This window comes from Priapulus caudatus, unplaced genomic scaffold (assembly GCF_000485595.1).
Source record: "Priapulus caudatus unplaced genomic scaffold, Priapulus_caudatus-5.0.1 Scaffold70, whole genome shotgun sequence".
In the NCBI taxonomy this organism is placed as follows: domain Eukaryota; kingdom Metazoa; phylum Priapulida; class Priapulimorpha; order Priapulimorphida; family Priapulidae; genus Priapulus; species Priapulus caudatus.
In genome coordinates this window covers 671,756-696,951 of record NW_014577131.1, presented here as the reverse complement: position 1 = coordinate 696,951, position 25,196 = coordinate 671,756, and the positions used below count along the sequence as shown (strand labels likewise).

Sequence of the window (25,196 nt, the reverse complement as noted above, 5' to 3'; positions counted from 1 at the left end):
TGCAATTTCCTTTGAAAACCTATTCGTCAACATTTCAGACGGATACTCACTACTGTATACTGTCCATGCTTTTGGCTCTGGGTGGCTCAGACAAGGCTGGAAGCTTTGAGCCTACAAGAGCGGCAACTGAGTCGTTGGACAATGAGACGCCAGTGGATGATAGCTTTGACTGGGCTCACTACCTCTTGGAGGGAGAGGAAGATTTCAAAAGCGCAACATTAGATGAGCCCATGTCAGTAAGTTTTGCCCGCTAACGTCCACACCAGAAGAAAATTTGAAACACGGTGACTTATCTATGCAGACTAATTGGGTTGTTCTTGCAGCCGTTTAGGGAGATATGTGAATGCAGTAGTTTTGTCCTGAGCGTTTGCCATCCCTCGTAACCTCGTAAATATTAGTCTTCAAAGTCCAAGGGACTATATCAGAGATGGAAATCTTGAAGAATTCGTCTTGAGGAAAACGCCATTCTTGCCATGCTGCGTTCAATACCAGCACACAACTTATCTGTTCAGGATTGGAGCGACGAAGAGATTGAACCTCCACCGAGGAGTCTCTCTGTAAAGGTGCCCAGAGATGACTCTGGCATTGACATTCCCAGCCGAGGTGCAGACGACGAGTCATCGCCGACAAACGTGCAGGTCGTCTCCGTTAAACTTGCGCAGGTTGGTATCTTCGGTGGAGTGGGGGTGTGGGTTTGCCGATTGCGCGGATGCGTGAGTACCGCTCATAGGGCCTATGTCCCCCGGGGTACTGCCGGAACGTACACTGGGTATGGTCCGGTATACCGCAATGTACCCTGGTAACTATCTGATATGGTTAGGGTTAGGGTTAGGGAGTAGGCGTAGGCGACTCCCTAGACTCGTTAGTGGAGTAGCGAGGTAACGGTCCGGCATATTAGATTAGTACCAGGGTACGTTCCGGTATACCGGACCGTACCCTGGGGGACATAGACCCTCTCAGCGTGAGTACCGGCATCCTTAAAACTCGAAAGTGTGTAAGAGTCTGATCTGTGTGACACCTGCTAGTGGGGTCTGTATTAGGGCTGTAACGATCCACCGAAATCGAATCGGATCGCGATTCTCTTCTCTCGATCCGATCCTCAATATTTTTCCCCGTGTTTTCGATTCCACTTCGATACCACTTTTTTCCTCCAATAGATGGCGGCACTACGCTGTATACTGTGGAGTTGTTACTCGCCAATTTTACTCAGCGCGACTGTGCAGTGTATAATATAACCATAGAGATGTATAAATAGTATACATCTCTATGATATTACTCTAGACTCTCTAGTCTATTCATCATTTAGTATTCATTGGTAATTTCTATAATTTATATTGCAAAATAATGAAAATATAAAAAATAAGGTAACATTTCAATATTTTGGGAATCGAATCGAAGGAATCGAATCGAGAGGCTAATATAGAAAACCGGATTGAATCGAGAGGCTTGTGTATCGTTAAAGCCTTAGTCTGTATGCGTTAAGTAGTTTTACCCCATGGTACACACATTGCAATAACAAATATACGAGGCATTACATTGGTATGGCATGCATCAAAACGCTTCGTGTTTAAAAAAGCGTCTAATGTCGTTTATTGTCCGTTTAGCATGGATATTGGGATAGAGAAAGACACTTGGTTAGGTGGTATATGATTGATAAGCAGTCTAGAATTTCTATGTGAATTCATAAAGCCATATGGCAAATTTCCTACGGATTTCTTATTGGCATCCTGAAGTAAAATAAAATGTGTTCACGGTTCTGTATCGGAAAACTGACAGATTAACATGCAAATGTCCCTTATAGTTTGTGTGGAATCAATAAATGAAGCTCACTATATATCTTGGCTATTCTCAGATACAAACCGATTTGCAGAATACATCGAGAAATTCTAGAAAGAGCGCTATACATAAAGCAATATATAAAATACATGTCGCAGCATAGAAAACCACTCTTACTTACGTGTGCACATAGTTATATTTCACTGGAATCGAGACGGATTGTAATTTGAATTTATTTGTTGTCTATGAAGCAAAATATGTATCGATTAGTCCCTCAGACATGGGGATAGCAGTCGTGAATAATCCACTGCTTTGTACACAACACCAACATCTCTGTACATTACAGAATTAGCAGGGCTGACTTAAGTCCACTGATAAGGGGCAGTCATGGCTGCGAAGTAATCTCCTACCACCCGCTACTGGACCATGGATGTAGATGGCTGCTCACCACAGAGCAAGCACAGAGCAAATCTCTTGAACACCGAGTGGTGAGGCACCTTAGTAATGCTCATAGGGGTCCAAGTCCCCCAGGGTACTGCCGAACGTACCTTGGGGTACGGTCGGGGATACCGCCCGAACGTACCCTGGTAACTATCTGATATGGTTAGGGTTCGGGTGTTAGGGTAGGTGTAGGCGTAGGCGACTCCCTAGACTCGTTAGTGGGTAGGCGAGGTACGGTCCGGCATATTAGATGTGCCAGGGTACGTTCCGGTATACGCGGACCGTACCCAGGGTAGCGTTCCGGCAGTACCCAGGGATACATAGACCCTGGCAGCATAGTAACAGGTTTACTTTGTGATCAAATGAGACTTGATTTACATTGATCCACATTTTGCACCAGCGTTATTATATATAGTCAGCACGGCCTAGAGCATCTGCAGGGCGATACTGCCGCGCAGAAGCGCTCAAACGCCACTAGTCGGCGGCACCGTTACTCAACATCGCTGCCTTTTACCCAACGCAGTATTCCGGTCCTTCTTCAGGGTTAGCTTGAAGCCGGCTTTTCGCGTGAATTGAGAGCGGTGTCTGCCCATTGCACGAGGATCTCACTACCAGTTATGTAGAGACGGGCTAAGAAATGCGCCGCGAAATTTTCGTAGGCTTACTAGGCGCGGCTTTCTTTCTGTAATAACGGAGTTTTTTGTTGACATTGTAACAATATATGGCGCTCATAGCGTTAGCGTTGAGTGGCTGAGTTGAGGGGATACGATATATAGGAATTCGTCTTCGCTATCGTAATATAACAGTTAGTTTATTGTCACTGTTATCTGCTATTGTATCTCTGCCATAGTTACACTCCTCATCAAACTAAAGATTTCAACATGGTGGCAGAAGTGCCTAAACTGTTGAACAGTGAAGCTTGAACTGTAAGTGTTCCGTAAGAATTCACGTGGCAATTCGGAGTGCTCCGACTAGGACGGCCCAAGGATAGAGAACATGAGCTCCAATAAAAACCAATGTCCTCGTACTCGTGATTCTACAGGCACCTAGGCATATATATATGATATCTAACACGATCCCCAATGTCGAGCATCGAATTGTGATCCACACTACGAATACTTTCTATACTACAACTATACAAGTACATGTTACCAATAATTACTAGTAGTAGTAAGTACTACTAGTACTAGTACTACTATACCAGGACTACGTAGTACTACAGTATACTAGTACTAGTACTAGTTCACTACCAGGGCTAATAATGACAAACTGTGTTACCGTAGTAGTAAGTTACTAATTTAATAATGACGACTCCTGTACGTTAGTGTTACTAGTACTCCTACTAAATATAATAAAATATAATGCTAACTAAATACTAAAATCTATTTACTACCAACTTCTTCATGTTTCTATAGCATAGGCTACTCTCTTTGACCTATTATTGCCGAGTTTCCTGTAATTCCGTCGAAATCCTACGTCCAACGTACGCTGCGGCTGCCATTGCTCGCGCGCGACTGTTGCACGCTTACACTAATATATATATACGCAGGTAGGAAAGCGTGCTGCCAATCGACACGTCGACGCTGCCACTTCATTGGAAACTTTCAAGCAGCCGAATACACATATCAACGAGCTTTCCATCTTTTTTTCTCCTTGAACAACAGTATCACTTGTTATAAAAACATAATGTCTCTGTCGTAAACCGACTGTGTCATGCGAAATCACACAGACTGACGAAATTCTGGCGTTCGCGAACCTTTGCCAGTAATGGAAATGGCTTGTCAGCCGCAACAGCATGGCAACGTTTTTGGCTGCAACGTTCCACATCGAGGCTCGTACGCGAGTTGGAACGCAGTGCGGCCGGCGCTGCGCGCCGCCTATAGCCCGCATAGACTGGCACTCAGACGCTTCCACCTCTCGGCTTAGCTTAGTCACTCGATGGTAAATCGAGGTGGGAGTAAGTCCCAGTCTATATAGCCTTTGTCCTTGCGCCATTTCCATACTGGGCAAGGTTCGCGAAGCGCGAAAATTTCGTCAGTCTTTCTGTGATTTCGCGGACCAGCTAGGTTACGAAGAGACATTATGTTTTTATAACAAGTGAACACTGTTCACTCACGGTCCAAATGTCTGCCCTCTGTGTCCCGCACTAAAATTGTGGACTGTTCGCTGGCAGCTATGGATGCGTGCGCCGGCATAAGCATTCGGCGGCACGGATCCATAGCTGCAGCAGCTGCATACTGTCGTAGGACGTTCCGTCGCCGTGCGGGCCTTGCGCGGAACTGCGGCGCAAGAATCTGGCGCTCAGCACTTTCGGGTCAACACCTTCTTTCGGCACCGCTTCTCTATGTTATCCCGTCTCATCTGATGCACTTTGCTTCTCATTGATGTTGTTGATAGTTTTTCCATGTGAACGTTTACGTGAAATATGCTTGCCCATAATGCAAGAAATAATCTTCTCCATTTTTAGCACTGCACACAAGCCATACACGTGCATTGCCAAATAATTAACTTCTTAATTGTCAGGCTATGTCATTTTTGTCTTGTTCAGTAGAAACTAACTGGTATTTGGCATTAACATTCTACGAAGCAAAACAGATTATATTGACTTCATTTGATGTTTAATCAAGAATTACGATAGAACAAATGCTGATCCGCTTAGAGGTTCAAAATACCTAAAAATGCCTGTTCACCACAAACTGAGTTTGACTTGCCCCCCTCCCCTCCTCTTTCCCCTAGGCAAAACGAATTAGCTACAACCCTAGTCCCTTTTTCATGTGTAAACGCTAAGTAATATGTATAACAATATCGATACATTGTTATTGCGATTTTATGTGGACATGCTATTGTGGACCCATATTGTATGTTCTTATTTACATGCTGTGAGATAGTTTGTTTAATGTAAAAGTGCTGTTATATATCATCTGCAGCATCGGTGGTTCAGTGGTAGAATGCTCGCCTGCCACGCGGGCGGCCCGGGTTCGATTCCCGGCCGATGCAACTGTTTTTGTTTAATGGTTTTTTTTATTTGACGGTCTCATTAAGCAATGACGGCGATATTGTAGAGTCAGACAATGATTGATTCTATAGTTACTGTATCTTATCTTGCTGTCATGTATTTTAGTAAGATGAAAATCAATTGCGTAAAATTAGTTCTGTCATATTTGTACAGGATGCAGCACGCGAGGTCCACCTCTCAATTTTGCCGAGTCGATGATGGAAGCGTTAGACTCAGTGAGCGGCAGGTCGTCAGGGAAACGCTGTGGATGCTCGCTGGAGTTACGGACCTATTTGTCTTCCACGCATCGGAAGATGGATATACAGTTAACAACAGCGTACTACTGGGTCACCTCACCAAGGTATAGCGAGTCATGTGCACTCGTCTAGAGGGTACTCACATCGTGCGTTTGTTATTTTCTTTAATATTGTGTGGTTAATAATTCTCTTTGTAAATACATATATGTTAATAATATTTAAATTTAATTAATATTTTAATATTTTAATTATATTTAAATTGAAAAATTCTGTGTTAACATAATTTCTATGTATTCTGATCCACACATGCCACCGGACCAATGGATATATATATATATATATATATACATGCATGCGCACATGCACGCACACACATATATACGATTACGTATATAATGTGCAGTAATATTGCAGGAGAGCATAGGCAATATGCTGCAGACATTCACCCAGTACGGTGCGGCCGTGAGACGACTTCAGGAGTTTGTGGATGCCACCGTCTCTGCCGCAGCAGCGATGGGCGGCTATTGCGAGAGTACGGCCTGTCTTACACACCAAGCCTTCAGCTGTGCCTTGTCTCAATACCTTCAGCAATTTCGTAAGGAACTCACGAAGCTGGAAACTGATCTGATCAAGCAAGGTATCACTAGAGTTTTTCTTCTTATTTTGGTATTTCAGGTTAGAGTTGTGGAAATTTCTCATGTATGGTGATTGTAAGATGCCATCTTCATCGATCGATTTCCCACACTTTATCATTGTACTGGCTTTCTTGAGCTTTAAAGTTTTCTTTGGCTTTCTTGGCTTTCTTTGTCGCTTATGAACATATGTTTCTTTATGCAGAGCTTCCAAGCACGCTTGCCTCCCTGAGCCAGGCACTGAGCAAGAGCTTCGGAGAACTCATGGTGCTAGACCAGGTGTATAGAGAAGCTGTGTTGCCGTGCAGAGAGGGGCCCAACTGGCTGAAGGCTTCACATCTGTTTGGTGTTCTTTACAGAACCCTGGTGCGAGTGGATGGCCTCGGTGGGGTGATGAGCCAACGGGAGGTGAGTCGCTGGTGTATTGAACAGTATTACGTGAAAATTCTGTTGATTGCACTGACTTATATTTGCCGCTTACTATTCTTACATAGCCGGCTTGACCACATTACCGGAAGCCCCGTTTATATCCGAGAGTGCTTCCGTCTCGTATCATTATCATAACTAATATCAACAAAGCTGGTGCACGGAGTTGTGGATTAATTCAGAAAAGTTCCATCACTAATCTCAGTTAGTCTCTTGTAGTGATAATACCAGGAGAGGTATAATATAGAGTACCAGAAGTGGAATCGGGAACCAGGAGAGTATAATATAGAGAACCAGAAGTGGAATCGGGAACCAGGAGAGTATAATACCAGGAGTGTATAATAGTCGATGGTACAAGGAGTTGTGGATTAATTCAGAAAAGTTCAATCACTAATATAATCTCAGTTAGTCTCTCATACTGTTGTAGTGATTCTAGGGGTGATCACACAGGCATTTCCCTGCGCGTAGCCGCGCAGGGTATTTATTTGTTTCCTGGATATTCTCCGCCAACCCCTAGGAAGGGGCCGAGGAACGTACTGGTGTTGACTACGGAGAGAGTGTCGTGGCTCCGGGGTGTACGTCGGCGTGGTCCGTTATGTATGCGTGATCGAGCAAGGAAACACTCCACAGTATGGACGTTTAACGTGTCTGACGAGCGCCAAACATTTATTCCACAATCAACGTGCAGGTGCATGTACATAGAGACGTAGCCTGGTGAATATATACAATCAATCCCACAGCACTTCGAGAGCGTGCATAGAACTCATACTGACTGTAATGACTAGACTATGTCCGGTAAGAGAGGTTGCTCCGACAAGCGGTGCAGGCCTAACTCCCGTTCAATATGTCGTGGTCAAGGCACGTATGGTCAGGTCTCCGACATGCGGAGCGTCTGGGCCAGGTGTCGTGACTCACCGTGTCAGCTATGTTCTGTCGTGGACGCGGCTCCGACGGCTCTTATCAGCTAGTGGCTCCGTTACCGGTGCCTCTTCGCAGATGAAGTGCCTTGCCGTGGTCAGCGGACCCGTATTTATACTAGCTGCTGGTACTACTTTATAGGTACATAGCATATTCGTGCGCCCGGTGCGCTCACCCGTAAAGTAAATAGGCTGACCCTGTGGTCAGCCTTTGCATTTCTGCATTGCTGTGTATCTTACTTTATTGAAACCGCTATTGCTTAATAATTGCGTTAGAATTTTATAGATATGAAACTAAATGATTCGTAGCATCTATTGCCCTCTATAATTTCCCTCGGTTAAAATCTCTGACTAGTCCCGCAGATATAAGATGGCCGCGCCCATGGCGGTAGTTGTAAATATACATCATTTTGTTACTTTGATTTATACACATTACCTAGCCAGTTTATTAGCTAGGTACAAGTTTGATATCCGAAATCCCTACACTGTCATAGTGATAATATAGAGTATTATTTAGTGAACCAGGAAGATATTACCATAGGGAACCAGGAGTGTATAATAGTCAATGGTACAAGGAGTTGTGGATTAATTCAGAAAAGTTCAATCACTAATATAATCTCAGTTAGTCTCTCATACTGTCATAGTGATAATATAGAGTATAATTTAGTGAACCAGGAGGATATTACCATAGGGAACCAGGAGAGTATAATACCAGGAGTGTATAATAGTCAATGGTACCGGTACTTGTAAGGAGTTGTGGATTAATTCAGAAAAGTTCCATCACTAAGCTCAGTTAGTCTCTCGTAGGGATAACACAATGGTAACTATGAGGAAAAGTGATGATAGTTATTTTGTCTTCCTGCATATGCCAGACAGAATCTTCGGAAGTTAGATTGACAGAGTGTTACTCAAGCACCACCACTACAGTGCATGAATGTCACTGGATGAACCAGAAATACAAATATGTAGCAGTTAATGCCAGTTATAACCCTAATTATAGCTGTGCTATAAATATATATATATATATATATATGCTCATAGCAGACACATCTGTGAATATAGGAGTGTATTGGTTTGCATTATAGTGTGTAAGAGTCTGATCTGTGTGACACCTGATAGTGGGGTCTGTATTAGGGCTGTAACGATCCACCGAAATCGAATCGGATCGCGATTCTCTTCTCTCGATCTGATCCTCGATATTTTTCCCCGTATTTTCGATTCCACTTCGATACCACTTTTTTCCTCCAATAGATGGCGGCACTACGCTATATACTGTGGAGTGTTACTGTTACTCGCCAATTTTACTCAGCGACTGTTCAGTGTATATATACCATAGAGATGTATAAATAGAATACATCTCTATGATATATACTCTAGACTCTCTAGTCTATTCACCATTTAGTATTCATTGGCAATTTCTAATAATTTATTATTGCAAAATAATGAAAATATAAAAAATAAGGTAACATTTCAATATTTTGGGAATCGAATCGAGGGAATCGAATCGAGAGGCTAATATCGAAAACCGGATCGAATCGAGAGGCTTGTGTATCGTTAAAGCCCTAGTCTGTATGCGTTAAGTAGATTTTACCCCATGGTACACACATTGCAATAACAAATATACGAGGCATTACATTTGTAGGATGCATCTAAACCGTATTCGTGTTTAAAAAAAGCGTCTAATGTCGTTTATTGTCGTTTAGCATGGATATTGGGATAGAGAAAGACACTTGGTCAGGTCGTATATGATAAGCAGTCTAGAATTTCTATGTGATTCCATAAACCCATATGGCAAATTTCCCTACGGATTTCTTATTTGGCATCCTAAGTAAAAATAAAATGTGTTCAGGTTTGTTATCGAAAACTAACAGATTAACATGCAATGTCCCTTATAGTTGTGTGTGAATCAATAAATGAAACTCACTATATAGTCTTGGCTATTCTGAGATACAAACCGATTTGCAGAATACATCGAGAAAATTTCTAGAAAGATGCTATACATAAAGCGATATATAAAAATACATGTCGCACATAGAAAACCACTCTTACTTACGTGTGCATCATAGTTATATTTCACTGGAATCGAGACGGATTGTAATTTGAATTTATTTGTTGGTCTATGAAGCAAAAATATGTATCGATTAGTCCTCAGACATGGGGGATAGCAGTCGTTGAATAATCCACTGCTTTGTACACAACACCAACATCTCTGTACATTACAGATTAGCAGGGCTGACTTAAGTCAACTGGATAAGGGGCAGTCATGGCTGCGAAGTAATCTCCTACCACCCTACTGGACCATGGATGTAGATGGCTGCTCACCACAGAGCAAGCACAGAGCAAATCTCTTGAACATGCAGTGGTGAGGCACCTAGTAATGCTTATAGGGTCCATGTCCCCCAGGGTACTGCCGGAACGTACCCTGGGTACGGTCCGGTATACCGGAACGTACCCTGGTAACTATCTGATATGGTTAGTGTTCGGGTTAGGGTTCGGTGTAGGCGTAGGCGACTCCCTAGACTCGTTAGTGGAGTAGGCGAGGTACGGTCCGGCATATTAGATGGTACCAGGGTACGTTCGGGTATACCGCGGACCGTACCCAGGTACGTTCCGGCAGTACCCAGGAGACATAGACCCTGGCAGCCATAGTAACAGGTTTACTTTGTGATCAAATTGAGGACTTGATTTACATTGATCCACATTTTGCACACGGTTATTTATATATCAGACCCTAGACGACTGCAGCGGATATCCGCGCGAAGCGCTTCAAACGCCACCTAGTGGCGCACTTACTCAACAATCGCTGCTTTACCAACGCAAGTATTCCGGTCCTTCTTAGGGTTAGCTTGAAGCCGGCTTTTCGCTGATTGAGCAGTTCTGCCATTGCCGAGGGATCTCCTACCCAGTTATGTAGAGACGGGCCTAGAAATGCTGGCAATTTTCGTAGGCTACTAGGCGCGCTTCTTTTCTGTAATAACGGAGTTTTTTGTTGACATTGTAACAATATATATGCGCTCAATGCGTTAGCGTTGAGTGGCTGAGTTTAGGGATACGACATTATAGGAATTCGTCTTCGCTATTCGTAATAATTACAGTTAGTTTCATTGTCACTGTTATCTGCTATTGTATCTCTGCATAGTTACACTCCTCATCAAACTAAAGATTTCAACATGGTGGCAGAAGTGCCTAACTGTGAAGCAGTGGGAAGCTTGAACTGTAAGTGTTCCGTAAGAATTCACGTGGCAATTCCGGGTGTCTCGCGACTAGGACGGCCCAAGGATAGAGAACATGAGTCGCCAATAAAAACCAATGTTGCCTCGTACTCGTGATTCTACAGGCAGCCTAGGCATATATATATGATATCTAACACGATCCCCAATGCGAGCATCGAATTGTATCCACACCTACGAATACTTCTATTACTACAAGTACATGTTACAATAATTACTAGTAGTAGTAAGTACTACTAGTACTAGTACTACTAAGTACCAGGACTACTAGTACTACAGTATACTAGTACTAGTACTAGTTACTACCAGGAGCTAATAATGACAAACTGTGTTACCGGTACTAGTAAGTTACTAATATTAATAATGACGACTCCTGTACGTTAGTGTTACTAGTACTCCTACTAAATATAATAAAATATAATGCTAACTAAATACGAATCTATTTACTACCAACTTCTTCATGGTTTCTATAGCATAGGCCTACTCTCTTGACCTATTTATTGCCGAGTTTCCTGTAAATTCCGTCGAAATCCTAGCGTCCAACGTACGCTGCCGGCTGCCATTGCTCTCGCGGCGCGATGTTGCAGCGCTTACAACTAATATATATAAGCAGGTAGGAAAGCGTGCTGCAATTCGCTCGACGCTCACTTCATTTGAAACTTTCACAGCACGAATACACATTCAACAGCTTCCATCTTTTTTTCTCCTTGAACAACAGTATCACTTGTTATAAAAACATAAGTCTCTGTTCGTAAACGCTGTGTCATGCGAAATCACACAGACTGACGAAATTCTGGCGTTCGCGAACCTTGCCCAGTAATGGAAATGGCTGTCAGCCGCAACACTGCAACGTTTTTTGCAACGTTCCAATGCGCGGGCTCGTACGCGAGTTGGAAAGCAGTGCGCCGCCTGCGCGCCGCCTATAGCCCATAGACTGGCACTCGCTTCACCTCTGCGCTTAGCTTAGTCACTCGATGGGTAATCGAGGTGGGAGTAAGTCCCAGTCTATATAGCCTTTGTCCTTGCAGCCATTTCCATTACTGGGCAAGGTTCGCGAACGCGAAAATTTCGTCAGTCTTTCTGTGATTCGCGTGACCACAGCTAGGTTACGAACAGAGACATTATGTTTTTATAACAAGTGAACCTGTTCACGTCCAAATGTCTGCCCTCTGTGTCCCCACTAAAATTGTGGACTGTTCGCTGGCAGCTATGATGCGTGCGCCGACGGCATAAGCATTCGCGGCGGCACGGATCCATAGCTGCCAGCGCTGCATACTGTCGTAGGACGTTCCCGCGCGCGCGTGCGCCTTGCCGCGGAACTGCGGGCGCAAGATCTGCGCTCAGCAATTCGGTCAACACCTTCTTTCGGCAACGCTTCTCTAGTATCCCGTCTCATCTGGATGCACTTTTCTTTCATTGATATTGTTGATAGTTTTTCCGATGTGAACGTTTACGTGAAAATATGCTTGCCATAATGCAAGAATAATCTTCTCCATTTTTAGCACTGCACACAAGCCATACACGTGCATTGCAATATATAACTTCTTAATTGTCAGGCTATGTCATTTTTGTCTTGTTCAGTAGAAACTAACTGGTATTTGGTATTAACATTCTACGAAGCAAAACAGATTATATTGGCTTTATTTGATGTTTAATCAAGAATTACGATAGAACAAATGCTGATCCGCTTAGAGGTTCAAAATACCTAAAAATTCCTGTTCACCGCAAACTGCGTTTGACTTGCCCCCCCCCCCCTTTCCCTAGGCAAACGAGTTAGCTACAACCCTAGTCCTTTTTTCATTGTGTAAACGATGAGTAATTGTATAACAATATCGATACATTGTTATTGCGATTTATGTGGACATGCTATTGTGGACCCATATTGTATGTTCTTATTTACATTGCTGTGAGTAGTTTGTTTAATGTAAAAGTGTTTTAATATATTATCTGCAGCATCGGTGGTTCAGTGGTAGAATGCTCGCCTGCCACGCGGGCGCCCGGGTTCGATTCCCGGCCGATGCAACTGTTTTTGTTGAATGTTTTTTTTTTATTTGACGGTCTCATTAAGCAATGACGGCGATATTGTAGAGTCAGCAATGATTGATTCTATAGTTACTATATCTTATCTTGCTGTCATGTATTTTAGTAAGATGAAAATCAATTGCGTAAAATTAGTTCTGTCATATTTATTTGTACAGGATGCAGCACGCGAGGTCCACCTCTCAATTTTGCCGAGTCGATGATGGAAGCGTTAGACTCAGTGAGCGCAGGTCGTCAGGGAACGTGTGGGATGCTCGCTGGAGTTACGGACCTATTTGTCTTCCACGCATCTGAAGATGGATATACAGTTAACAACAGCGTACTACTGGGTCACCTCACCAAGGTATAGCGAGTCATGTGCACTCGTCTAGAGGGTACTCACATCGTGCGTTTGTTATTTTTTCTTATATATTGTGTGGTTAATAATTCTCTTGTAATACATATATGTTAATAATATTTAAATTTAATTAATATTTTAATATTTTAATTATATTTAATTGAAAAATTCTGTGTTAACATAATTTCTATGTATTCTGATCCACACATGCCACCGGACCAATGGATATATATATATATATATATACATGCATGCGCACATGCACGCACACACATATATACGATTACGTATATAATGTGCAGTAATATTGGCAGGAGAGCATAGGCAATATGCTGCAGACATTCACCGCAGTACGGTGCGGCCGTGAGACGACTTCAGGAGTTTGTGGATGCCACCGTCTCTGCCGCCAGCAGCGATGGGCGGCTATTGCGAGAGTACGGCCTGTCTTACATACCAAGCCTTCAGCTGTGCCTTGTCTCAATACCTTCAGCAATTTCGTAAGGAACTCACGAAGCTGGAAACTGATCTGATCAAGCAAGGTATCGCTAGAGTTTTCCTACTTATTTGGTATTTCAGGTTAGAGTTTTGTGCGTATCGTCCCATCGCATATCTTGGAATTTCTCATGTATGGTGATTGTAAGATGCCATCTTCATCGATCGATTTCCCACACTTTATCATTGTACTGGCTTTCTTGAGCTTTAAAGTTTTCTTTGGCTTTCTTGGCTTTCTTTGTCGCTTATGAACATATGTTTCTTTATGCAGAGCTTCCAAGCACGCTTGCCTCCCTGAGCCAGGCACTGAGCAAGAGCTTCGAGAACTCATGGTGCTAGACCAGGTGTATAGAGAAGCTGTGTTGCCGTGCAGAGAGGGGCCCAACTGGTGAAGGCTTCACATCTGTTTGGTGTTCTGTACAGACCCTGGTGCGAGTGGATGGCCTCGGTGGGGTGATGAGCAACGGGAGGTGAGTCGCTGGTGATTGATCAGGATTACGTGAAAATTCTGTTGATTGCACTGACTTATATTTGACGCTTATTATTCTTACATAGCCGGCTTGACTCCATCACCGGAAGCCTCGTTTATATCCAAGGGCACTGCCATCTCATAACATTATCCTAACTAATATCAACAAGTTGGTGGCACGGAGTTGTGGATTAATTCAGAAAGTTAACTCACTAATATAATCTCAGTTCGCCTTTCATACTGTCATAGTGATAATATAGAGTATAATTTAGTGAACCAGGAGAATATTACCCATAGGGAACCAGGAGAGTATAATACCAGGAGTGTATAATAGTCAATGGTACCAGTACTTGTAAGGAGTTGTGGATTAATTCAGAAAAGTTCCATTACTAAGCTCAGTTAGTCTCTCGTAGGGATAACACAATGGTAACTATGAGGAAAGGTGATGATAGTTATTTTGTCTTCCTGCATATGCCAGACAGAATCTTCGGAAGTTAGATTGACAGAGTGTTACTCAAGCACCACCACTACAGTGCATGAATGTCACTGGATGAACCAGAAATACAAATATGTAGCAGTTAATGCCAGTTATAACCCTAATTATAGCTGTGCTATAAATATATATATATAGCATAATATATATATGCTCATAGCAGATCACATCTTTTTGGGGGTGAAAAAAATTTATAAAAAGGAAAAGTGTATTGGTTTGCATTATGTTGTAAATGTTTTAAATCATAACTCTGCTAACAGGTGGCGCTAGTGCTATGGATTTTCCTGGAAACCAGCCGACCCTACATAGAGATGATTGACAGCTGGATTAGTAAAGGAGATCTGTGTGACCCTTACCTCGAATTCATCATACAGAGGTGTGTAATTGACTGTTAATAGCTATCGTAAATCTTTGTTCGTAAACTTTATTAGATGACCGTAACGTGTTGAAAAGGTTTGAAATTAAGGGCAGCAAGCAGCTAAGTTTTTATGCCTACAGGGGTCAGTGTGCTGCCTGCTCTGAATGCCAGCAATACTTGCTGACAAGAAATTTCTAATAAACCAAACTAAACATATACACCAAAGCTACAGGGGATTTTTTGTCACAACTGTTTATGAGTTTTTTAGGGTTGTTTTATTTTAATTCATGTTGACCCTATGTTACCGTCCGTACTTCACTCGATGTGCAGCTTGGGTTAAGCATGGGGGAGTATAATTTGAATTAATGAATCGGGGGAAATGTGCTAAGAGGCCAAACCAGTTTCCTTATGGACACAGAGACAATAGGACTGTGCTGTTGGAGTGGGAGAGAGTAGAACGGCTATGATTTACTAATGCTTCTGCCTGGGTAGTAAGCTTGCTGCTTGCTTTTATCTGTGGCAGCAAGTACTTACTACCTGGCATAAAAGTTCATTCCTAACCCTGGTAAAGTACAGGGTGCGAAATTAACGCGAGTCCAGAGTCAAATACTCTCTGCTTTACTGTCGGACTCCCTGATTTGACATATGCAGGAATCCGTGTGACTCCCTGAAAATTCTGCTATATACTAAGTTATTACTAACTAGTTCGTTCCAGAGCACGGCCTCGCGGTATTACCGTATTTTTTCAGCAAATGTCCAAAGAAAATTTGGCAGACGTGCAACCGCATCAGACTCCTGACCGCATGAATCTTCAAAATAAGCACATGCGTTATTGTTAATATCTTTAGTTTTGAACCTTAGACTGCGGACTCCCTTATTTTGCTGCGGACTCCCTCTTTTTAAGGGCAGGCTTTTTTAAGGCTCTTTTTAAACTTTTTTGTTCAAAAGTTAATTTCTACCCCTGAAAGCATGTACACTGCAGCACTGCTCCTATGCCGGAGTTTAAGTATCATGACCGGATGACCAGCCTAATGAAGTTTTATATCGAGCTGTTCCTCTCGTAGAAATGGTAATGTTGGACCACAAGAGCAACGCTTCTGGCAGGAGGCCTTCACGGTATACGACAGCAAGGTGCCCCCTTCTTCCCGTGGCAAATATGACTGGTACTGCGGTGCTGCTTTGCTAGAGCCCATCCTGAAACAGGTACTGTGATGACGTCATTTCTAGCTTGCTCAGAAACGAATCTGCTATAATTATGGCTGTGATTAGATTAATTTAGGATTAAAACGATTAGATAAAATATATTAAGTTATCGGTTTTTAGCTCAGCTGACGAGGTCAGATGCAGCTTGTAGAATCGCATGATTGACCGTCCGTCCGTCAACAGTTGGGCACAAATCTTAACCGCTCGACGTACGGTCTTGATATTCGGGATGTCGGGGGAGGGGATGTCAAATTTGGGGGTCAAGGGTCAAAGGTCGAGCTGTGTCAATGGAGGGAATATTTCCCCCTTAACTTAAGGTATAGGAGGAAATACGGAATTGCGGCACAAATCTCAACGGCTCAACCTACGCTCTTAATATTCGATGAATAGTGTGATGGGGAGGTAACCCATCACCAGCGTGAAATTGGAGGTCACAGGTCAAAGGGCAGTGGGGGAATGGTCAGATATCAGACATTTTCTGAGGACATGGTCTAACGGACCAAGTGCAAAACATTTTTGTTTCAGCGCTGACCTACCGTTTTTATCACTTTATTGAAAGGACCATGAAATCTACTTTCCGCTGACGAGCGAAGAGTAAGTGTCTGATAACCTTTTGGCCCTCAAGAGGAGGGTTAGACATGGTTTTGTTGACTGTTAACAAAGGACTGAACTGCTTTTGCTATTAGAGCCTCCTCCACTCGCCCCTCCCCCTCCACCTCCTCCCCACCACCACTACGCTCGCGCTCGACGCATATCCATGATAACATGTTAATACAGCGAAGTCATTAAAGTTACACAGAGCTCTGTCTCTTTATTACTGTACTACCAGTAGGTATAGCAAAGCCTATCATAGATTTTAGATCTGTATTAGTAGTATCCTAGATATATGCTCTGAGCGCGAATGCGGTGGCAGGAGGGCGCACTTGATTCGGTTGCCAGTGAGTTTATCAGAAGAATACCTGGCTACAGTACATGTCAGTTGAGCGCTGTCGCTCTGCGGCACTTGTTCTTCTAAATCATTTGCTTATGAAAATGTGCTGCACATCGTTGAGAAAATAGTATGTTAATTTAAGTTTAAACAAGATTTTTGCTTTAAAGAATGGTAATTCGAAAACTAGCTGAAATGTTAATTACACATTTTAAGAAAGATTTAGCAGTTTTAACAACTAATGCAATGTGCTTTCATTTTAATGAAAATTTAAAATTTGAAATTTTGACAATTTAAAATTTAAAAACAATTTAATTTTCAGGTCATCCTGGCAGGCAAGTCAGTTGAACTTCTGGAATCATTGGGTCATCTACAAAACATTTCTCAGTGCTCCGGTTACGAAAAAAACTGCAGCTCTAGCAGCAGTGTAGGCACAATCTACCAGACATTCTGCCAGACTGTGAAATCTAACTGCCGAGGCTGTGATAAACAATCCGCAGACGACTGTGGTGCTATTAAAGTTAGCGAGGATTTTAACCCCAGCAGCCTTACTTCCGACGTGCGCAAGAGAAACACAGAATGTTTGGATGGAAGCTTAGAGCGATGCCTCCAGCAAGACAGTTCTATCGATTCATTGCTGAGGCATAACTTCGAGAGTGTTTACAACGCGAGAAAGCTGCCGGTCGTGACCACTACCCAGCATTTACCAGAATGGTTAGTGAGGAATAATCATGTAGTGCAACTGTTGTCTAGCAGCAGCTGTCTGTCTGACTGTTGTCTGACTCTCTGTCGTTCTGTTCGTGTGTGTGTTGTCTGCAGTGCTTGTGTCAGCAAACACGTACTGTGGCCATAATCACGAGTGAACTTCAACACGACGGTGTGGAATGATTGTTTTGAAATGGGAATCTTATTAATTAATATTTATTAATTTAATAATTACAAATAAATAATAATTATTTAATAATAATTAATATTTATTATTAATTTTAAAGTGTGTCTTGTCAATTTTCATTGTGCACCCACAGGTTGACGGACTATCAGCGAAACACATTAGAGCCAGTTGGCGTACTGCTACAGAACGCCCTCTATCCATGCATCAAAGAGGCCTGTCACGTTGTCTGTAGAAGACTGGTTGACATACTCAAGTCTGAATATAGTCTGCTGCACTATCTGTCAGCAATGAGGGTAGGATTAGTTAGTTTTCCTTGTAGTATTTGTAATAAATGTGGTTTCCTTGCTATTATGGTGAGCGTTACATAATCGACTCAGTGTTTTTTCATGAGCATAAATAATAACTCAATTTGGTGTGTTGATAAAAGTCATACTGACAGAGCGATTATTTTACAGAGATGAGTTTTTTCAGAAGCTAGAAAACAGTGGACTATTCCGTGTAATGTAATAATTCATACTAATGTATGTTTAAATGGTGTTACCGGTTCATCACGCATCACTGAATGTTTGTTAAGAAAATTTAGATAGTCCTATCATGCTATATACACACAATGGTACAATTTGTTACAGAAATTCTTCTTACTGCAAGCCGGTGATACTATGGACGACTTTTATTCTGAGCTCTTTGATAAGGTACGTATTGCAGTTGGTTTTCCATACACACAATTACATACGATACTGTATAAGCTGTATTTTTCGCATACAGATATTTTCGCGAATTCAGACTTGACGGACAATTTCACGAGTGGTTAATTTCGCGGTCAATGAATTATGTATTATTCGGTATTATTCGGTATGAATGATTCGCGTGTTGTTATTTTCGCGGTCGGGGACGCGTTCGCGAAATTCGCGAAAAATAAAGGGATCGTTTACTCTAGGTTCTAGGGTTATTTTCAGTTAATTTATGTTAAAATTACGCTACATAAAAAGTTTCATGGTTCAATCACCATTAGAAATATTATTAAAAAATGTTTTAAAACTAACGACTACAGTTTGATTACAACGACGGTGGCGCCACTCAAAGCGCACAGTCTGATAAGTTGCGCAAAACCACTTTTCAGCCAAGGGCTACAGACCGAGGGTTTCTTATTTATTAATTTAAAAGCAAAAGGATTGTAATATCTTATAAACGACATATAGTTTCAGTTATATTATGGATAAATTTGTCCTAAAATGAACATCGTTCGGTTAAATAGCATTTAGGTATGAATATAATTTCACCTTTGTGATTAGCCCTCGGTCTGTAACGTGCAAAATAAATTGGCAAATATGCAACTTTTTCAGGGTGGCAGCACGGTCGCGGGTGTCATGGTGCCATTCAAATTTCGTAGCGTTGATGTGTAATTAATTATAACAATTAAATTAGGTATCTGGTAACAAATACGTGTGGGTATAGATAATTTGTTATACAATAAGTACAGTTGTATGCAGTAAAATCCTAGTCTACTATCCCTTTAAACCACCGTGAAATATACAGCTTATACAGATAGGTATATGCAATTGGGGGTTTCAATATTATCGAAATAATGTTGTTAGTGTGCCATATTTGGTTGCTAGATGTACAATTTTTGTATAGGTAAGGAATTTTTCGCCCACCACTCACCTGTTAATTAACGCACTTTGTTTTGATCTGCTGTTACTGTCTTGCAGATGACAAGTGGTGAGAATTGGAGAGATGTGTCATTTCTCAACATGCTGCTGCATGAAAGTCTATACTCACGTTATCCTGAGGAGGTGACCAGGTAAAACACGCTGCCTGCGATTCTTGATGATTCTATCTGCAGTGTTTCCCCTGGCCAAAAAGGTCTGTGAGGGGGTAAAAATTATTTTGGTGTGTTTGCACGTTTCGAGGTCCTAGCAAAGCGAGCACCGCAGGTCAAGCTAGGGCGGTCGGGGGGGGGGGCGTACCCCCAGACATCTTTTGAAAAAATGGTGCAATTTGGTGCATTCTAAGCTATTCTGAACACGTATGAGATTTTCGTCAGAGAGACGGTTTTTTGGACAAATTTCTGTGTGGCGGGTGAGTATTTGAGCGAGGCGGGCCGCCGTGTCAATGCATGGGTAACACTGCTATCCGCATGTACCATCATGTAACACTAGCCAAGTTTTGGCTGTGTGTGAGACTGAGTAGGGTTTTACCCATGAATATTAGAAGTCATGTCAGGCAATTGGGCAATTCATCCCCATTTACTCTAATAGGAGACTATATTACGCGTGTCGTCAGCGGTCCCGCTACACAGGTGAACTCGATCAGTTCGGAGACGTATACATCAAGCAGTGAAAACACAGCATGACCGTGTTGGGATTTGTCAAAAGTAAACGCAGCTAAAGATTAAACCACGTAGGAGGATTTATGGGATATTGTGCATTACCGTCAGCTTTGAAAGCATGTCAGACCCGACATGCGTTGAAAGCCTGGGGAGAAACATGCAAAGGTTGCTGATTTCTGTCGGATTCTGTATGTTAGGGTTACAGTGGATCTGGAAGAGCTGGACTCAAAGACAGAGAGACTACCAATATATGCCCTAAATGGTCTAAAGCTCATCTACCAGGCAAGTACATGATGTTCCGGTATTTATGAGTATATTACCGATAGCATGTGCTATTATTTTACCGTGTTAATTATAACCATTTCTGAGTTTATATGAATTATTGAGTCTCGTTCAATCATGATGTAATGTTTCAGAAGAATCGTGCCTTCACTGATTTTCTATTAATATGACTATGTGTGATTTTGTTATTCTTATTTTAGCTGCCTTGGCCAGTTGATGTAGTGATCCATGACAACTGCCAAACCGTATACAATCAAGTCTTTACCTTTCTGTTGCAAATTAAACGTGCCAAGTACAGCCTGGACATGCTGCGCTTTGAATGTGAGTAGTATATATATATATATATATGTGTGTGTGTGTGTGTGTGTGTGTGTGTGTGTGTGTGTGTGTGTGTGTGTGCGTGTGCGTGTGCGCGTGCGCGTGCGCGTGTGCGTGTGCGTGTGCGTGTGCGTGTGCGTGTGCGTGTGTGTGTGTGTCAATTTTGTTATAAAAAAATATATCTAGCATTTCTAAGTTAGCCATTCCCATGCCCACAGTGACATTTCTGCTGGACATTTATGTCATATGCAGCATGTCATATACATTTCTAATTTAATATTTTTTAAAGAACTATATATACTCTGCAGGTCTTTCAAGTCGTTCCCGGTTTGATGGGAAAAGCGGTGAGGAGGAAGAAGAGTTGGGTGCTAGAGAGATGACAACGGAAGCTCAGCAGAAACAAGAGCAGAATCTCTCTCACAGGATGATTCTGTTTCGCATGAAACTGATGCATTTTGTCAACAGTCTGCACCAGTATGTCATGACAAGGGTAAGATGCGAAATGTAGAATTGCAGTCTTCAGCTTTGTTTCTAGGAGAGCTTCCGTTCTTGCTAATTACAATTAATGTGATGTGTATACTATATATATACTAGTGTTATTCCTGGTAGAATGTGTGGAAGGGGATCGCAAAATAAGAGATAAACTTGAAGAACATATTGTGGATAAAACGACAAGTGCTCAGCAGACGATTGGTTTATAGGGTGGTAAGCAAAAGGCGAGGGAAGTGGGAAGTAATTGATGTATGATAATATAGATAGTAAACGTACAGCCGAGAGAGAAGGGACTTAGAAAAGGGTCACAATGAAAGATAAAGTATAGATGCAAAGGAAAGATATAAAGGGAAGATAAAGTCTGTGAAGGAAAACATGGGAGAAGATAAGATGCATTGCCAGGTTTGCAAAGAAGATCTAGAAGTAAAAAATAGAAATAATTTCCCATCGGCAATTGCTTCTCCTCTAATTTCTGGTCTCGGGTCGATTTGCGTAGATTCTGCACAGTACTGAACAGGAGTTCGACCAAGAGCTTCGAGAAGCTGCCGATCTAGAACAGATTATGGCCATTCACAACACGTACGTGCGTCGCATTTACGACCGCTGCCTGCTGCACAAGAAGGTCGCCTTCATAAAGGAAGCTGTCATGAAAGTCCTCAACCTGACCCTGCTGTTTCAGCACCGATGGAACGCAGGCGTGCACAAACTCAGGTGCGTTTATGCAGCTCGCAACTCGCGTCTATTTGTGGCTCGTACCAGCTGATTTTATGTGTGACATCAGGGTTTAATCATGACAAATAATAACAGTTAATAATAATGACATATGAATTCATATTTATCTTGTGTTAAATCCAAGAAATTAACTTACTATCCAAATTTTCTATCTCCCTTTGGGAAATCTTCATCAGGATGTCGATCTCGATAGTAAGTGAATTTCTTGGATTTAATACAAGATAAATATGAATTCATAGTTTTCAACGAAATCCAATGAACTTATTTCATTCAATAATAATGACATTCGTCATGATTAACCCCTGGTGACATGTTTGTGCTAATGATTACTTATTGCTGTGAGCAGGTTGAAGCAGTGAAATGAAGTTAATCGTGAATTGGTTAAGGTTAGTCGCAAAAGTCGTCGTGCGCAATACTGAAAACTCGAATTATTCTTCCATCTCCAACTTCATCATTTTCCATTATCTACCCGTTAACTAAACTACTTCATTAATTAAACGTCCCTAATTATTGATCAAGTTGTTGTCAACGAGCAAGAAGAAATTGATAGTTCATGTGTCTTAGTTTTAAGTTGCATTCAAGTTATGTAATTGAAAAGATATTTTCCATGGAAAAGATGGAAAATATGGAAAGGTATGGATAAAGATTCATATCTTGGTCATAAAGCTGCCAATGTAACACAGTTATACATAGTATCAGGATTGAATAATAATAGATAAGAATATTTGTGAATATGAATAATCTATTATTATTCACTCCTGATAGTATATTACATGTGAACTGATGGTAACTTTTCCGTTGGGCTCGCTTTTTTATCATATCTGTACTTGGTTTTGCTTTGTTTTTCATTTATTTGAATTGCATTTGTTTGTGTGTAGACAGTAATGTGTAGTATAACTGCAGTGTCATGTTCATTAACCAGTGGCGGGTCGACGTTGAACGTTTCTCTCTGTTTGCTGCAGTTTATCGGTTATAGAAGATATGGAAGCGGAATTTGGGCGTTGTCACACGTTCTTGTCTTCGTTCCTTAACAACGTTGTGAAGAGACGTTCGTTTGTACACCGTAAGTTTTTAGTTTATTTCCTCACCGCAAAGTGCGTCGCACTTGGTTGGAATGAGATCGACAGTGAATAAATTTGTCGCGTCATTTCAGTCGATTAGATTTAACTGTATCTCATTCGAGTGATTGTCAAATAAAATTTATGAACGGTACAAAATGTTCTCACCCACACGTGTATATTGAACTCCCTCATATTATTATGTCAAATAATACACATATTTGAATTTACATCTGACAATCTGACTATTTAAATCTTACAAAATTTACACACTCATGCCTGCTTTTGATAACAGACCGTTGTCTAAATCAACCGTTGCTTTTTTTCTGTTTTGCAGTGGAATCATTCGCTTTTGCTCTTATCAGCTCTAATCAGATGTGACCTTTGACCTCCTTCCTTCACATGCGGGTACACTGGGACAATCACTTGAATTCTATCCAGAGCCGATCGTACTTCTTGAATCTTTTTCTCATGATAGTTGATGCTTCTTGATGATGATGATATTTCTTCATAATACTTCTTGATTTTATGTGGAAGTTATCACCGTGTTGCATGATGAGTGATCATTGGTCATTTCTGAACTAGATCGATTTCTATGCTGAATTAAAGCTGTATGCGGTTCTACTGTAGCCATGTTTTTTTTACAAAATGGTATTAGCATTGGTAGACGCTCTTCGTTTCTAAGCTCAATTGAATCTAAGCTAACAGTGAAGTACGTACATTTGTAAATATACACATTCTAGATGGTAGCTAGTACATACTGTACATTTATCTGGACGTATTGCATCCATACGAAACACGTTATAACTTATTAGAACTGTTTATGTATTTAACTACTGTTGATGAGACAAAAACGTGTGATGTTGATTGAAAACGTGATAATGCATTAGTGGTAGCATTGTGACTACGATGAGTATCTTCTTACTATCTGTGACTTTTGTCATGGGTGGAAAGCATGTAAATAAAGGCGATGTTTACCATCCGATAATATTGTGTTCTGCATTACCTTGCTCCTTTAGAAAACCTGTACGATAATTCTGGTGAAATTGCATTTTCTTTGCAGAAGAAAAATATTCGAGCCAAAAAAATGCAATAATTCCCAGCAAATTTTATCAATTGTAAATAGTATGTAAATGGAACTTAAGTAATGAGATTTTCAAAATATTAAAACGTGGTATCGTAACACAGTTTGGATAGATATATTCGTTACTAGTTTTACTGGATGCGTTGTGTTCAGTATTCTTCGTCTAGACTTGCTTGGATTTGGTTATTGACGGAGAGATTAATGCGTCGAATGAACCGATGCATAAACTTTGGAAGGTCATGGATTTTACTGGATCACAGGGTTTGCTAGACGCGAAGCTCGCACTGTTAACACCTGCTGCTGACGCCAAACTCCTACAATCGCATCACCGTGTTTCGCAATCTTAACATTGTGATACACAACATACATATTGATTACACATTTGTGTACACATTGTGTACACATTGATTACACATTTACACATATTGATTACACATTTTGTGATGACATTGTCAATTATTGTAATTCGATCGTTTTTTTTTTGCCAATTCGTCAATTTTCGAGCTGATAATGTTACTACGCGAGTGCTTATAACATGGTAGGAATACGCACGCACGCACGCACACACACGTACATAGATATATGCGTGCGTGCGTGCCTTCGTGCGTGCGTGCGTGCGTGCGTGCGTGCCTTCGTGCCTTCGTGCGTGCGTGCGTGCGTGCGTGCGTGCGTGCGTGCGTGCGTGCGTGCCTTCGTGGTGCCTTCGTGGGCGTGGCGTGCCTTCGTGCGTGCGTGTCGGTGCGTGCGTGCATGGTGTGTGTGTGTGCGTGCGTGCGCGCGCGCGTGTGTGTGTGCGTGCGTGCGTACCTGCGTGTGTGTGTGTGTGTGTGCGTGCGTTCGTGCGTGCGTGTACACCCTAAGCTGGGTTTACACTGCCAACTTTGTGTTGGCGAATTGGCAAGTTCCGTTCAATGAACTGTGGCAGGCGCGTTTACATGCACTGAAGATCGCGAGTTGGCCAACCCGATCACGCCGCGAGCACCGCGTATGCCGTGGGCGGTAGATATAGGCCATA

General features: G+C 41.9%; 1 protein-coding gene and 2 non-coding genes across 3 annotated transcripts in view; all 3 read left to right on the top strand.

Moving 5' to 3' along the window:
* The window catches only part of LOC106821359 (gamma-tubulin complex component 5-like), a 30,037-nt gene extending 5,952 nt beyond the window's left edge, over positions 1 to 24,085 (top strand). Inside the window, exons 4-20 of the mRNA XM_014826121.1 lie at positions 39 to 236; positions 513 to 688; positions 5,387 to 5,573; positions 5,884 to 6,106; positions 6,307 to 6,509; positions 14,766 to 14,881; positions 15,928 to 16,066; positions 17,317 to 17,708; positions 18,020 to 18,179; positions 18,516 to 18,578; positions 19,596 to 19,687; positions 20,413 to 20,497; positions 20,698 to 20,818; positions 21,124 to 21,305; positions 21,804 to 22,018; positions 23,002 to 23,102; positions 23,435 to 24,085. Coding sequence (XP_014681607.1) covers positions 39 to 236; positions 513 to 688; positions 5,387 to 5,573; positions 5,884 to 6,106; positions 6,307 to 6,509; positions 14,766 to 14,881; positions 15,928 to 16,066; positions 17,317 to 17,708; positions 18,020 to 18,179; positions 18,516 to 18,578; positions 19,596 to 19,687; positions 20,413 to 20,497; positions 20,698 to 20,818; positions 21,124 to 21,305; positions 21,804 to 22,018; positions 23,002 to 23,102; positions 23,435 to 23,478 — 2,697 coding nt within the window. The 3' untranslated portion in view covers positions 23,479 to 24,085. The remainder of the gene's footprint in view (positions 1 to 38; positions 237 to 512; positions 689 to 5,386; positions 5,574 to 5,883; positions 6,107 to 6,306; positions 6,510 to 14,765; positions 14,882 to 15,927; positions 16,067 to 17,316; positions 17,709 to 18,019; positions 18,180 to 18,515; positions 18,579 to 19,595; positions 19,688 to 20,412; positions 20,498 to 20,697; positions 20,819 to 21,123; positions 21,306 to 21,803; positions 22,019 to 23,001; positions 23,103 to 23,434) is intronic.
* On the top strand, positions 5,144 to 5,214 carry Trnag-gcc. Its single transcript has one exon. It is a non-coding gene; the product is annotated as a tRNA-Gly (tRNA).
* Trnag-gcc lies at positions 12,627 to 12,696 on the top strand. The gene has a single exon. It is a non-coding gene; the product is annotated as a tRNA-Gly (tRNA).
* Positions 24,086 to 25,196: the final 1,111 nt, after the last annotated feature.